Consider the following 15,956-nt stretch of genomic DNA (forward strand, 5'->3'; position numbering starts at 1 on the left):
TTCTTTTTTTTTTTTTTTTTGCAGTATTTTAAAATGATTGCTTATTTCACACAGAGTACAAGGCCAACTGAATTAACAGTGTACCCTTTTGACATTCGACAACCAAAGAAAAAAAAAAAATAAGTGCCTTGAAATGTGGACTTCAGTTTCACATTCTGCATGCAAAGCAGCTACTCACACTGAGATGTAACAAGGAAGAGTCATCGGTTGAAGTTTCCTCTCAGCCCAGAAACACCTCTAATTACTACTGATGTGCAGAAATAGATGCAGCAGATTCACTTGTCTTTCTGTGTTCTTACAGCATTCCTACTACAGTACGTCCTATTTCTCAAGTATCTATCGCAACGCCAAGTTAAACATCTGATTTTATCCTGTCTGTGGGAAGAAATCCTTTGTTTTTAGGATTTTTAGGAAGTTTGAAGTTGTTTGGACACAAGTGGATTTTATTATACATTTCTAAGTTTTAATCATCAAATTAATCTAACTGGATGTTTGCCAAAATGAAAAAACAAGCTCATCCTACCCGGAGCCAACCAGATTATAATTGGTTGAAGTAATTAGCTGAAGTTTCTTTTTGACATAAATATAGAGCTTATACAACCCTGTCCACTCAGGCCTAGAAGTTTGTCACAATTACTGGAAGTGGCTCTGGACACAAGCTGCATTCAGCTGCAGTGGGTTTTTTTTTCCCCAACACTGAATGCAGAAATGTCCTGTGTTTATGGCTGAACTCCAACTTTAACCATTAAACCTAAGGAGACAAAAATGAGGCCGAGGCCGACAGACGTGAAAATCAAAGTGCATCGACACCTAATCACAGCGTGAAGGTTGTTTGTGAACAAAACAAACCAAAAAAAATAAAATAAAAAGTGGTCCTCACGGTTCAAGCAGTTGTGACATTAATTTATATTGAGATGGCGGAGGGAGGAAGCAGTGTCCTGACCGTCCCCTTTGTTCTGTTGTGAACTTCGTCTTTCTCCTCATTATCTTCCCCCTGGAGACCAAACTCATTAACATTTTGTTTTCCAGTGTGTATGTGTGTGTGTGTTCCAGCGATTTAATCCACAGAGCTTTCAGAATAAAAGCATGATGTGTTTTTTTTTTTTTTTTTTTTTTTCCTGCCTGTGACCGCTGTGACCGACAACATAGCGACGGTTCATTGGATTAATAACAGACATAAAAACTGACATACAAACTTGCTTTGAAGAAACATATTTTGGCACAGAAGCCAGAAAAATCCACACATACACCCAACACACAGACGTGCAGGCAGTCGCCCTGGTATCGTGTTGCACCAGAACTGCAATCAGACTCGTCATGCACATTTTTTTTTTGTTTTGTTTTGTTTTGGAGGAGCGTTCATTTTGGTTGCTTTTTTTTCACCCTTCACGAACAAAATCCTCCGAGCAGAGTTAACCATTGGTTTTAACATGGCAGTGTTTGGTAGCATCAGGTTGACCTGGAACAAGTATGAATATGACGTCCTGTTGGTGTGCGTACATGCGTGTCTACAAGAGGCAAAGGTGTGAGCGTGTCAAGTGGCTGGTTTTTCGTGTCACTGAAGCAGAGTTTTTTTTTTCTTCTTCAAATCTCTCAGGCTAGTGTTTTCTCCAACGGTCTCTAACCAACGTGGTAACAGTACATTCGTTTTGTCTCTGTGTTAAATAACAGGGGTCTATGTTATATGTTTTATATTATCGAAAACACAGTGCTCGCCCCTAGTTCTCAGTGAAATTGTTTTTTTTCTCTCTCCGTATTGGCTCAGTGTGGGATCAGGGGAATTCCAGTATAGTGGTGTTTTTCAGTGACAGTGGGACAACATGTTTCCAGCATGTTTCTCCTCTCACCCTCTTATTAACTCCGGGTATCACACAGTTTGTCTTCAAGGATGAGAGGTGTGAGGTGTCTGTGTTGCGGCAACAGAGGAGACAGAGGAAGAGTGAGGAGGGGAGGGTCGTAACAGCCGGAGGAGGAGGTGGGGTGAGGGTGGTGGTGTGTGAGGGCAGCAGCGAGCTCCCTCTTCCTCTCTTGCTATAGCAGCTCATCTCTTTGCTTCTTGCCCCTGACTGGCCCCTGGCCGTTCCTCAGGGAGCCGTTCTGCGGCCGCAGGAGGTGCCCGCGCTCCTGCTCCGTCCACGGGACCCCGCCGTGTCCGTCATCACTGTCCAGGTCAGAGTCTGAGTGCATGAGAGCGGAAGAAGTGGGAGCAGGAACCGGCTTCATACGGACTGGTAGGCAGGCGACGGTGCAGGAAGAGAAAGACACAGTGAGACGTTAAAATGATGCAGAGTTAAAGCTCAGGTAAGAAAGATGTTACATACCTCAATTTGAAACTAAAGGGAAAGGACATACTCTCTTGGAAGTATTTTCAATGTCTCAGAACAGAAAGAAACTCATTTCTAATTTTACAATTTTACGTTTATGTAAGCTTCTCTCCATAGATAAGTGAATGTGTGCGTTTGTTTTATTTTATTTTTTCCCTTTTCTCTTGTCTGTCCATGTCACATGTTTTTGTTGGTGTTTATCTTGAATGAAAATGAATTAACAAAAAGAATGAAAAAAAAGTAAGACATTATGACATTATGAAAAACAATTACTGTATGAAGCAACTGTAAATATTTTATTTAGAATAATAAATACAATCCAGCCTTTAGTGTCCTTTAGTATCAAGAGTATTTGAACTGTATGTAAATTGTGTGCAAGTATGTATGTATTGCTCTATAAACACTGCCTTGGACCGTTAACTATGGTGAAATAAAATTTGGATACAAGGCACAGTAAAATCCACGATCCCTGACTGAAGTGCTTGTTCTCAGTAATAAAGGAGAAATCTAAAAGGAAACACGTGTGAAAGGAGACTTTAAGAGGAGTGAAAGAAAAGCAGTGTGCACTTCAATGTTATATTTATATTTTTGAGGTTCATGAGCATCTGTTTTACATGCGTGAGGTTAACTGCAGAAACGTCTCACCAGCTCTCTGCGGTTGAAGCTCCAGACTGTCTTGCTCGTCGGCTTCTAGTATCTTATATCGACTTTTGCTTCTGCGCACTTTGTTCTTTCGCCTTCCAGAGAAAAACAAAACAAGAAGATGATTATCAGCAGTCGGAGTAGTGATAGTTGAGGACTGCGAAACTAAAAATCAAGATTCCTCAACTCACCTGTTGCAGCAACACACCATCCCCCAGATAACTGTAGCTATGGCGACCACAATCATAAAGGACGCTATGGTCACATAGAGCACGCTCCACTCTGAAAACCAAATATTTGAATGAAACAAAAGATGGTTACTTTCAAATGTGACATGTAACATATCAAACTGTACTGTAGCTGTCTCCTAAATTTGTCGCAAACTATTCTGATTAGAGTTTTCTCATCTCACCACAGTTGCTCTCCGTGTCTCCAAACTGAGCTCGGATGAAATTCTCCATCCAGAACGGGTGGCAGACACATCGGCGTGTGAACGAGTCACACTCGCCGTGGCCGGAACAGTTCAGCTGGCAAACTGTGGCGGAAAGAAGAGCGACAGAGTGTTATGAAGCTGGAGCTTTAATCTCTCAGAGAGGTGAAGTTTCCTGCAGGGACCAGAGTGAAAACACTCAGCAACAACTCAAAGATTAGGGTCATCAAATGAGATAACAACCCACAGGTTTTTACCACAAAAGCAAGAGTTAAGAAGATGACATAACTTGTTGTGGTAGCTCAAAAATCTCAAAGATGTGACCTTTGACCTTTGAGTTCTATCAAATCCTCTCATTATCTGCAGTAACAGGGGTCAGAGCTTCTCCGACCTGCCTGTAGCCTCTGGCTCAAAGTGAACACATACCAATGTATACCAAGAAAAATATTGCTGCATCTTATATTGTTAGTTTCTTATAATCTGATAATAATATAAAATCCCAATCTTTTAATCAATATTTAGCATTTAAGCACCCATTAATATCCTCTCTTCTTTTTGCTGTGTCTGTCCCTTCCAACAATGATTTGTCAGGTACTCACTGACTGTGTCCACTCGTCGGGCCTTGTAGATGAGGAAGTCATTCTTCTGTTTGCGCAGTTTGTTGCGAAGGCCAAGTGCAACACTGTGGCCTGACAGAGGAGGGCGCCCCGGCCCGCCTGACACCAGGAAGACCAAACGAGTGCTGAGCAGGAGGAGGGAGGGGAGGGGAGAGGAGGAGGAACATGGTTACCGATCAAGCCAAAGTAACAAAACGTCACTCCAGCTTCTTCTTTTTTTTACTGATCTATTAGATTTATCATGAATCTAATCAATTATTATCATTCCTCACCTGTGCTCATTGAATGCACTGATCTCTCGCACTATGATGTCACTGTCGAGCACGCCCAGTAAGACCCCGACCTGGCGCAGCAGCATGTCACGTTGACGGTGCGAGACTTGGGATACAGAGACCTCCAGCACCAGCTCCACCAGGTCACGTTCCCACATGTCTGACAGGGATAGAGAGAGAGAGAGAGAGAGAGAGAGAGAGAGAGAGATTAAAACACAGATGAAACATGCAAAGGAGGGGAGGGGAAGGGTGGAGAGAAAGAATAGCGTGGACAGAAAAAGTAACAAGGAGAGGGAGAAGCCACGGGGGGAAAACAGGCCGACTGCAGGATCCATCTGACTCTCTGAAATCTGGGAAACAGGCCAGAGCACCAAGTGACGGATTAGTTTCTGGCTGAGTGTGTGTCTGTGCACCGTATGTTGCACGGTGACCAGCTCAACCTTCTGCTGATGGTTAGCGAGCCTCTTGCTGTGTAGACACACCATCTGTGTACACACACTTGTTTAAAAAGTGTGTAGATCTATGAGCAAAAATTTAACATTCAGGCTTGTGTTTTTAAAATTTCAAGTTTGTAGAACGAGGGAGTATAATTATCAACTTTGGAGGTATTTTGTGATGAATTGCTACATGTATTTCAGTAATAAAAACAAAATGTGCTGTAAGTGTAACTGTTAATTATGACGGGACTGATGAAAAAACTGAAAAAAGCACCACCATCTGTCATCTAGACTGAAACGCCTCGTGCTTTATGACCGTCGTCGCAGTGTGTCCATGTACTGCAGCGTTGTTTGTTTACCTGGTTTGACCTCCACCGTGCCGCTGTCAGTGCTGGTCTGTCCTTTACTGTCAGTTACAGTCAGTTTGAAGCTGTACTTGCCCTCCACCAGGTTTCCCAAAAACAGCACTGCCTGGTGGTCAGAGTTGCTCAGGACATCCTGTTGGAATGAAAAACGATAGGAGACACCGTGATTTGTATTTCCTGACACCGTTGCCAACAAAGGCAACATCACCATGTGGCTGTTTGCTCCGATCTTGTTCCTACAAGTCTGAGGTCAGCTGGAGTTTTTAAATGTAGAAATCGCTTCATCAGCAGTCTAACAAGCTCATTATGTGACGCTTCCACATTGGCTTCCCAAATCTTTCAATGAATTCTTTACAGCTAACTCTCAGGTCCATTCTTAAAATACAAGACACACTGATAAACTTCACCATCCCTTTTGCCGTACCACACATAGTGAGTTTTCTTTTGCTTACAGACGTTCCTCACTTTGAAATTCTAATCTTCATATAGCAAAAATATCTTCATCCCCGATTAATTTCAAGACTCCCAATAGTTTATTTTCCTAGTATAGTCGTCATTAGATCATACTCCAGGTGAATCTATACATGCTCACCCACTCATACACAATCATTTTACACTTATACATACGCATAATACTATTTTGACTCTTTTTGTTATAATAAGACACTTTGTTGAATTGTTTTTGAATCTTTGCGTATTTTTCGGGGAGGCATTTTGTATATTATTTCGTATATAGGGTTTTTGAACCTCTCCCGCACTTACTATTCTTGTTTAATTTCTGTTTTTGTAACTGTCATTGATTTTTATGGTGCAAATAAAACTAAACTAAACTAAACGCTCACCCCAGCAGCGGGGCTGCTATCGTCTCTGGTCCACAGGTAGCTGAGTCCACCTTTGTCGTCGGTAGAGTGAGATCCATCCAGAGTGGCCGTCCTGGCTGGCAGCGAGATGGGAGGACTCGACACAACGTGAGCCACAGGTATCTGATCCAGCTCTGGTGGAAAAATATCATAAATGACATTAAATACAGAACGACACAACACTCATTATTTTATTTATTATATCTGTAATAAAGGAGGAATCTTAAAAAATGCATGTTGAAGAAGACTTCCGATATGAATAGAGAAAAAGCTGATTGTCTGTTGATCATCTTCCGACATCATAAAGTTTTACAGGTCGTCTACCTGCAAAATGCTCTACAAGACGACGTAGAGAGGAAAAATGAAGCAGTCAATATCATCGGCATTTTATACTGTGATAATAACCTGATTATATTTTGGAGGTTGTGCACCTGTTTCTGTTTCTGGGATGCACGCTTGTTATCTGGTTTTGTTTCATGCACATGTTTCACTACTCTTCTTGTAGGAGTGACTCCCACTTCAAATGTGAGATTAACTGGAGAAGCACAGGATGATGGAACAATGAAACTCAACAAAATAATGGGTTTACGTACAACACGGGTCATATAATAATTTTCTAAGAGTGGCTATCAGCATACCTTTCATAACTGCAGTGTAAGGGAGTGTGCACTAGTTAAAGCATATCCTGCATCAATGCATGTGTGTATAGAAAGTGCATATCTGTGAATACACTGTTGATGTAACTATGTGCAATATGTCCATCTTACCGAGAGGGTGTGTGCATAGTATATATGTGTTTTTGTTGTCATTTTATTATGAACTTTCGGGAGACTATCCTTGAGCAAAAATAAACTTACATAAAACAAGTCAGGTCTCAAAACTCATCATTGTCTCATCTAAAAAAAAAGAAATCACTGAGAACGACTTCCCTTGTGTTCTTACAAAGCTTCCTTAACTGGAAACCCATGTTTCACAACAACATCCATAATCCTCTCTGAGCTATTTTGTTTTCAAGAGAGAAGGATTAGCGCACATACACACGCACACACACACACACACACGCGCACACACTCCTAACCTTCTCTGACGATGACAGTGACAGTGTCGGTGCTCTGCAGCGTCCTCTCATCGGTTACTGTCAGGGTGAACTCGTACCTGCCGACCTCGAGACCCGTCACCGTGGCAACAGCGCTGTCTGCATTCTCAATCTTCACATCGGCAGGACCACTGATGGACGAACAGAAACGGTGTGTCAGAGAGTTAAGAGCAGAAGGACACACAACATCAATCTAGAATAACACAGAGAGGTTTTAACGACATGGTTTTTTTTTTATACATTTAAATTTCGGCTACTTTATGGCTGTAGTGAAGGTTAAAAGCAGCGCTCCATTGATTTTTACATCAAGTTGTATTCTGTTTACCCTGAGCTTTCTGTCTGCCAGAGTAACCCTGATGATATGATCAAGGTTATCTTAGCTTAGGCCTGGGGGGCTGCACTCTTTTAATGTCAAATTAGATTCACAAACCAGGACACAGATTTGGAGAGACATGAGTATTTAACAAGCAGAACGGGTCTAAAGGAAGCAAAGCAGTTGGTTGTATTACGGCGATTTTGTATCTTTTATTTCACAGTACTATACCATCTGTGCCTCTTGTGCAACAACACTTGAATACCCAACCACATTTTAGCTACAGCACCAACTGGAAGCCTCAGGCAGACTGAAATGAAAAAAAAATAAAAAATAGCTGCTTGATTGCATGTTGCATGTCGCATGAGCCAGAGTCTAACTGACCTGGTTTGCTTCCAGTGGTACGTGGCAATCTTCTGGTCGTCTGTGCTCTTACTGCCGTCCAGCATGGTTCGGTCGACTGGCAGCGTCAGCTCCTTCTCTGGTCCTGCATCTGCTACTGGTGGTTTATTGTTTTCTGGAGGTTCAAGAGAATGAAACAGCAGTGTAATAAAAACAGACGCATATCTATAACAACCGATATGATATACAGTATAAAAAAAAGAACATCTGCCTGCTGATCAGCACTTCTTTAATCATCTTTATTGTTTATGACCTGACACAGTATTTAACAGCAGTCAGGCTGTGAAATACAGCTTATAACTAACAACACTAACCCACATGGTTGACCCAGTGTGACCTTGCAGGTGCATGTGTGTTAACATCACAGGCTCCGCTCATACTGTGCAGGATTGTCTTGCCAGTGTCTACAGTCTACACTGGGTGCTTATCACCTGCTGTGTACACATACACCTCCTATTCGTAATGCCATTGCCATTGCTCTTGCAACCGTTGGCAAACAGAAACTCCATAGCAGTTAACTGACATCAGCTTCACACATTATGAAGGTCAATATCATATACAGCTTTTTTTATATGCTGTTGCTCAGTATGGTCTTCACACTTCACGTGTATATTTGTATAAAGCCTGCAGGAGAGCGAAAGGGCAAATGAGATATAACACAGGGAGTATAAAATATAAAGGAAGAGACCTTGAAAGCTTCAGAAAGAGTTTAAATCCAGTCTCTGTAAGTGGTGTACAGTGTGCACGGCTGAGTAAACACACTTGATGAGTTAATGAGTGAGTGAGTGAGCTAAATCTGTAATTGATGCCGCCTGAGCAGCTAATAAATAGAATATTCCTACTAACTTTTCACCAGGTGGCATAAAAAAGGAGCTGTTCCTCTTTCTCTAATCATCCAGCTGTTTACCTGGCTGCACAATGACGGTGACCTGGGCGGTGTCCTGCTGCCCAGATGAGTCTGTCACTGTCAGCTGGAAGGTGTAGTCTCCCTCCTGCATTGCCGACAGCTGCAGCATCGGTGTCCGTACGCCCTGGAAACACAAAGATATTTAGGTAACGATGCACTCATTAAGGAAGAAACTATGAATTCAATCTCACCTCCTCATCTCACCTGCATCTCCACCACTTTGTCTTTGCTCTCGGGGCTGAGGGACCACTCATAAGACAGGGAATCATGGTCGTCGGTGCTTTGGTTGCCATACAGGGTGATGGAGTTACGTGGCAACTGGAGGACCTGGATGAGAAACGACCGGCTATTAGCTACAGTGTCAAGTTGTAATTAAACATTGTAAGACATTTCTGAAATGTAATACCTGTTTTATACCAGAAATAATGTATATAATCAGTGTGTGTGCCATAGTGAAGTGGTAAAATGTATCTGTTAAGTCTCATCCACAGGTTTGTTCTCTTCATCTGACCCACTTCACTTGGTGATTATGTTTTTAAAACTTATTTCAGGGCTGTGCTCTCTGTGGTGTTTAAATACCAGTGACATCTGCCATTTTACCTGGGAGTGAATGTTGACAAAAACCAGATGTTTGTTCAGTGTAGAAGGGGCTAAAGTAACTTGGTTTACACATACTGTACTGTATACACAGCAATGAAAGTCCAACAGTCAAAAATCTCAGGGTCATGCGACATTAATTTTTGACAAACAAATTGATTGATCTCTTGCTATTGAGTTTTAAATGATTTGTTATTTTATGTAAAGCTCTGTTGTGCCATGTTTATTCTGTGTCTTTACTGTTTATTGTAAAGCACTTTCGTCACTCATTGGGCTGTTTTAACGGGCTATACAAATAAATCTTGATTGATTGATTGATTGATATACACAGTTTTAGGTTGATGGACAGTACTATGGCAATGGGAAATACTTCACCTGTATAGCACCGGCATTGGCCACAGGCCGGTAGTCCTTGGCTTTGTTGACAGAGAGGGTGGCCTGCGTCGAGTTTGTGGCCCCGTCCGAGTCCGTCACCGTCAAACTGGGAAGAAGTTAAACACACAAACTTAATGGCAAACAGAAATGTAAACAATCCCACCACTGACCTGAATAACAGGCGTGGTGGAGTAAGTGGCGTGTAGATACTGACAGTTTTTTTTACTGGCTCTTTGGCAATGAGGTCCACCTGTACCTGAATGTGTAATTCCCAGGCACCAGGCCGGTGAGGGTGAGAACAGCGGTGTCGGCAGAGACCTTCTCCTCCCGCAGGGGACCTTTGACCTCTTCCCAAAGCCACGCCACCACCTTGTCATCGTCAGTGCTCTCTGAAAAGAAGAAGAAGAAGAGGAGGAGGAGGAGGAGGAGGAGGAGGAGGAGGGGTTTAGGGGATATGGTGAGTCAAACAAATTTAACAGCAGAAGAGGAAATGGTAGCATACTTTAGACACATGGCCTCTCTCTTTAGCTTGTGCTAAATGTTTGTGTGTGTGTGTGTGTGTGTGTGTGTGTATGTGTAGACTCACGGCTGCCGTCTATCACCGTAGAGCTGGTTGGCAAGGAGATCTCCTGGAACTTTGGAGAAACTATGGCAACAGGAGGCTTGTTTACCCGCGGCTCTGTCAGGTGGAAAACAAGAAATTAACTTGCTTGCTGAGCTGTAAGCAGCTGTTTGTGACTGAGGCCGTGTCAACAAGTCAGAAGCTGCCTCTGCAAAAGTCACACTGACTACCGCCTGTGTGGGAGGAGAGCAGCAATAAGATCAGTGCTTATATCGTAAACACGAGGCATTAACTCTGCCCTGATCCCTGGTAATTCCTTATTATAGCATTTACACATAGGAGAGGCAGGACCATTAAATGTCAGTCATAGCTTCCTGAGGGTGGACGGACATTACAGCAATAATTACAGAACGATTATCCTACAATATAGTAAGTTCATGTTGGATTTTACAACAGCATGAGGAGGTGATGATTCAGCTGATCAGTTCAGAAGCATTTAGGCATCTTTCAGTTAATGTGGTGACCAGTTTGTGAGTTACTAATTTGGTTTAGTTATTGAAACTCCCTTCACTTCCTCTATTTGTGAATGAAGTTGCAGCCTGAACAGCTTGCGCAGCTGAAAAGATTACAAAATGATGTGATGCGGCAAGACAAGTCTAACAGGAAAACTACATGAGCAAAGAGGAAGAGGAGACAGGACTATGCCTTAACACTGACTGAGAGATAAGTGATTAATACTAAAAAATACATTGTCAAATATATCAGCTTAGAAATGAAAAAAAAAAACACTTATGTGTCCTTGATTTAATTTGAACAATGAGATTTTACATTGCGCTGAATGTCGGACCTCACCTGGTTTCACTGTGACATTGACGTACCCTTCTCCATAAGCACCCTCTCCGTCCACTTTCACCTCAAACTCATACAGGCCAACAGTCAGCTGAGAGAGAGAGAGAGAAGAGGTCGAGCAAATCAAGTAAGAAAAGAGAGGAAGAGGCCACTTTGACACGATCTGTGTCCCTTACACGCTACCGACACAGTCTGGTTATGTATTCAGCAGAACTGCAGCTGCATGTTTTATTTATAGCAGAATATGAATATCAAAGTTGAGATCTGTACCTTGCTGAGTTTCAGTGTCTTGCTGTGCTTTCCTTCCATCTCTCCACTGTAATCTTTGGGATGTGTTATCAGACGCCAGTCAAATGCATAGGTCGTCCCTTTAGAGAAGAAGCAACATTAAACACATTAGCGCATTCATTAGTTTAATTAAAATTTATCTGATAAAGATCATTCCCGGTTGAATGATTTTGGTATGGTAGGAGCAGGTCAAGAAGGGATCAACGGATTAACAAAATCATGCCGTGCACCCCTCTTCATAACTGTATAATCTTTATCCAGCCTGGATTTGAGATTCTCTGGCAGGTGTTTAATGTGACATATAGGACCCCCAGAACAATGTGACTCAGGAACACAACTCAGCAGTGAACATCAAAAATGTGGCATCATGCTGAAGGATTGATAACTTACTACCACCTATTCAAACAAAATGCATTACAAAGTAGAACTCTACATATGAATAATTACGATAACATTAGTAACTCTGCCGCTGTCAGAGATGGTTTTACCTGGCGGGGGCGTTGGGACCACAAAGGCGTTGAGTTCAACCTCGTTGCGGGGTAGAGTAACCTCCACGCTTTCTCCTGCTGACACCACCAGCTCCCTCACTGCAGAGGAAGTCGACACAGGATCAGGGATGATGCCAAAATACAAATATGATAACTGCACGGTTGGCATGGCAACCAAAAGACTGGGACTAGCTGAGAACTCACAGAGAATAAATAATATAAGACACCTTGGGATTAATTACACAAAGGGATTTTGATTAGTAGATAAACCATTTAAATACAATTGTCACTAGAGTAGTTCCTCTACAGAGAAGGTCAGTGTCTTCCAGTGTATTGTTTTAGTTTCCTGGTCTGCAACAGCACGGTTAGAGATAGATAGATAGAGAATACTTTATTCATCCCTAGCAGGGAAATTCAAGATAGTCCAGTAGCTCACACAACAATGACAAAAAAGATGAACACAAAAATACATTTTAACAAGTGGTTATGGTTCTCCCTTAGTGCAATCATCAGCAATGTTTGCACATGCAGCAGCCGTCTACCTGCTCAGCACCAGGAACAGTAGGACATAGAGAGACTATCTGCCGAACATAGTTGAGCATTTATCAGCCAAAGAGCCTGATATTTCCCTGTGGAGTTGGTGGAGACCAAAAACAGAGACCAAGGGTGAACAAGCTATTTTCTCGCTCTCTGAAACAACCTGCCTGAGGAGATCTGACGTGAAAGCTCTCTTTTAAAAACCCTGTTGTTACAAATGCGCTTTTGCTCGGCTCCTGCAGGTTTGAATTTCATTCCACTTTTACTGACTGACTGTTTATCTCATTTTTTACATCAAATATGTGTCCTCTGTTTTAATTGATGTATTTCGTTTGCATGCCATTACGGACTTTGCAACTCTGTTTTGAAAAGGGCTGTACAAATCAAGTTTTTTTTCATTATCATCATTATAATGGTAAAAGGAGCCTGGATATTGAACCTACATTCAGCATTTGGCCTGAAATAGGACCGCAAATGAGTGTTAATGTTCCTCCATATTTACTGGTTTTCCAGTAGATGTGAGGGACATTGCCCAGCTTGTTGGTAGCTGCCAACAAGCTGGATGCGAGTATGTATGTACTTATTTACATTTTTAACTACTGCTGTAGTTACTGCTGCCTCAAAACAGAACAATATAAGTTACTCCATATTTGTGTGTACATCAATCATTTATTGCATTTCCATCAGGTTTTGAGAGGTGTAAGAATAAATCAGTATTATTGTATTGCACACAATGTATTTTGCTGGCTAAGTAAGTAGTCATCCACATGACTGCTACAGAGATCAACTTAAACCAGTCCAACTTGCTATAGCATTTTCTGGAAGAGGGCATTGGTGGTTAGTGACTTACCATAACTAGTTTTCACTTTTTCAATGAGAGCTATTGTTTTGTGTTGTCATTCCTCAGTTAATGTTACATAAATGTGTTTACTGTCTTTCCGGGAAGAGAAACTGATCGTACGAGTCTTTCCTGTTTGTAGAAGCCCAGCATGTCTCAGCACATTCCTATTGATTAGACTCATTTGGCTTCACACTCACACGACATGTCGCTTTCATCTGGGAAAAATAACATCTGCGCAGCCTGCCATAAAATTTGTGGGAAAAGTACATCTTTGCTTTTTGTAAAACATCAGCTGGAGCAAATACAAAGAAGGAGCAGTTGAGTGCCTGACAGAAACATAGAAATTTAAGGGAAAAAAATGGATTTAAACCAGATTTGGTTAAGGAAAGTCGTGAGAAATCTTCCTCAAAGGCTGCACGACCACAGCGCTGTTACATTATATATTAACTCATAATAAATACATGAAGACAAGACACATTAGTGAATGTGCTGGAAATAGACGATCACTTCCTCACCAGCCTGTGTCGGGGTTGTGATGGTCGCTGATTCAGTCGCTGTGGGTGAGCTGACATCACTGATGTTGGAAGACGTGCGAGCATCAACGGTGTCGTCCACCGTTGTGTTTTGCTGTGATGAAGTTGGAGCGGTGTCTGAACTCCCATTGGTCGACTGACTCAGGTTCTTTTGGGCTGTCTGAAGAAGTGTGATGGTGCTGAGCACAGTCGGAGTTGGATCAGCTGTTTCCAGTTTGGGAGTTTCCTGTGGAGACGGTTCAAAATTGTAGGTTTGAAGAAATAGGGCAGCATGGAACATTGTGTACATCTCTAAGTTTATATTTTCATGAAATGTATTGTCCTGTTGAAAAAAAAACTACATTCATTTGTGTGTTCAGAAAAGAATAAAGGTATGAATGACTGAAAAAAAGAATAACAGAGACAGAGGAAGAACAGAATCTGCAACAAGAGAACAATGTGAGGATAATAAACATAAACGAATACCGTGTTGGTGTGAGATCCTGTGTGTGGTTTGTGGCTTCCTCCATGCACTGTATGGCGAGCCTTTCTACGTCTTGCTGTGATTGGACCCTTAGGAAAAAACACAGAGTTGGAGAAAAAATCTACTATAAATATACAGTATTTCTTCTTTCTGTCCATGGCAGAAATGTGAATGTGAAAGGAGTTTCTGCAGAAGCCTGTGCTCCATGAGTTTAATTTAGCTGATGCTATTCAATTACTCTTAACAGTTACAGAACCATCTGAATGACTTATTGGTCTATGAGTAAAACTAAATGCCATTTCCTTAGCATAGACAGCCCTTCTTATTCAACCTTGGTCAGCCAATACAGTAGCAAACGCACCTTGGAGAGCAGCTGAAGGAGGCCAAGGGACTCCTGGTGAGGCTGTGGTAAGGAAGAGATGGGGCAGCCCTGCGTACGGGAGCAGCTGAGAAGGACGCAGCGTCCGCCGAGGCTCCACACGGCGCTGCAGCTCGGCTTTAGGCAGCAGGACTCCCAACACGTCGCCCCGCCTCTTCCATCTGCCAGCGGGTGCCAACCCAGGCCGATGACGCTGCTCCAGTGGATCCCCAGCACCCCTCCGGTCACCCGGCACAGGTCTGCTGACACACCTGAGCCGGGACAGAAAGGAGGGAGGAGGTGGTAAATAATGACACACTGCGCTGATGTGAGTCACTAACAGCCAGTCAGTCAGTGTGAAAGACCGATCCCTGTGCGACAATATCATAGTAAAAAGAGGAGGAACGTGGTTCAGGAATAACAAGGTGAGAGGGAGTTTAACAGCTGTAGGTTGTGAACTGGTTTCCTCTCAGGAAGATTATAGAGAGACTTAAAGGAGACCTATTATGCCTTTCCAGCTTTTCAGACTTATAAAATATGTATAAAATGTTGGATACCTGCTTTAGAGGACGCGGAAGTGCCATATCATGAGGTAGGCGAGTGTTGAAGTAATCTCTGCGAGCAGTTTCAGGAGCCGCTGTAAACGCTCAAGTTTGGAGAGTTTTTTCTAAAGTCTGTTTTTGTAACGTCACAACTTCAACAGAAGTCCCTGTATGGCAGCTCACCTGGCTCTGGCCTCAGTGACCGAGCGTTTCAGAGCGAAGCAGGAAAGAGCCAGAATGGAGGAGTACAGACAGCTTGTGTGCGATAAGTATGGAGTTTCTTATCGATCGAAACTTTCAACAGTTCTCCACTGGAGTTCAATATCACATTAAAAGCCCCTGAAATGAGCATAATAGCTCCCCTTTAAATTAGGGATGGGGCCGATCCAATCCAGTTTCGGTATCGGGTTCCAATACCAACGTAATTCATGGATCGGAAATTTCATGCGTAAATTTCCGATCCATGAATTACGTTCCATGATGTGCAATAACTCAACAAGCGATTCCTGCCGGCTAGTCTGCTCTGTGATAAACCAGTCACACACATCGCCCCTCCCCTACACACATACAGATCACTGCAGCCTGTGCTCTGCTCCGCTCACACACACAACCTCTCTGTCAGTCACTCAGGTCTGACAGCTCACGTCGCGTCTCTCTCGGTTTGTAATTAGCTTCTTATTGACATTAGAGTTTCTGGTAAACTTGATTTGTAACAGACGCAGTGCTTTTGTTTTGACAGGGTTAGGGTTCGTCAACCTTTATTAGTAAAGTACTTGCACTGTTTGATCACAAAAAAACCTAAAAAATTAAAAAAAAAAAAAAAAAAAGAAAGTTGAGTATGTATGAAAACTCATTTTA

The 15,956-nt window shown here is 42.4% G+C and overlaps 1 protein-coding gene across 3 annotated transcripts in view; it reads right to left on the reverse strand.

The window, feature by feature from the left end:
* The window catches only part of kiaa0319l (KIAA0319-like), a 26,166-nt gene continuing 10,210 nt past the window's right edge, over positions 1-15,956 (reverse strand). For all 3 annotated transcript variants that reach the window (XM_083982247.1, XM_083982248.1, XM_083982246.1), the window contains exons 6-26: positions 14,560-14,828; positions 14,201-14,287; positions 13,718-13,961; positions 11,825-11,923; positions 11,319-11,416; positions 11,052-11,139; positions 10,224-10,316; positions 9,894-10,026; positions 9,638-9,743; positions 8,870-8,992; positions 8,666-8,789; positions 7,741-7,873; positions 7,026-7,174; positions 5,930-6,081; positions 5,082-5,220; positions 4,286-4,445; positions 3,996-4,138; positions 3,379-3,501; positions 3,158-3,248; positions 2,970-3,061; positions 1-2,228 (exon numbers count right to left, since the gene is read on the reverse strand). In XM_083982247.1, the coding sequence (XP_083838373.1) occupies positions 2,032-2,228; positions 2,970-3,061; positions 3,158-3,248; positions 3,379-3,501; positions 3,996-4,138; positions 4,286-4,445; positions 5,082-5,220; positions 5,930-6,081; positions 7,026-7,174; positions 7,741-7,873; positions 8,666-8,789; positions 8,870-8,992; positions 9,638-9,743; positions 9,894-10,026; positions 10,224-10,316; positions 11,052-11,139; positions 11,319-11,416; positions 11,825-11,923; positions 13,718-13,961; positions 14,201-14,287; positions 14,560-14,828 (2,843 nt within the window). In that variant the 3' untranslated portion in view covers positions 1-2,031. The remainder of the gene's footprint in view (positions 2,229-2,969; positions 3,062-3,157; positions 3,249-3,378; positions 3,502-3,995; positions 4,139-4,285; positions 4,446-5,081; positions 5,221-5,929; positions 6,082-7,025; positions 7,175-7,740; positions 7,874-8,665; positions 8,790-8,869; positions 8,993-9,637; positions 9,744-9,893; positions 10,027-10,223; positions 10,317-11,051; positions 11,140-11,318; positions 11,417-11,824; positions 11,924-13,717; positions 13,962-14,200; positions 14,288-14,559; positions 14,829-15,956) is intronic.

Source organism: Trachurus trachurus (assembly GCF_905171665.1).
Source record: "Trachurus trachurus genome assembly, chromosome: 11".
Classification (NCBI taxonomy): Eukaryota; Metazoa; Chordata; class Actinopteri; order Carangiformes; family Carangidae; genus Trachurus; species Trachurus trachurus.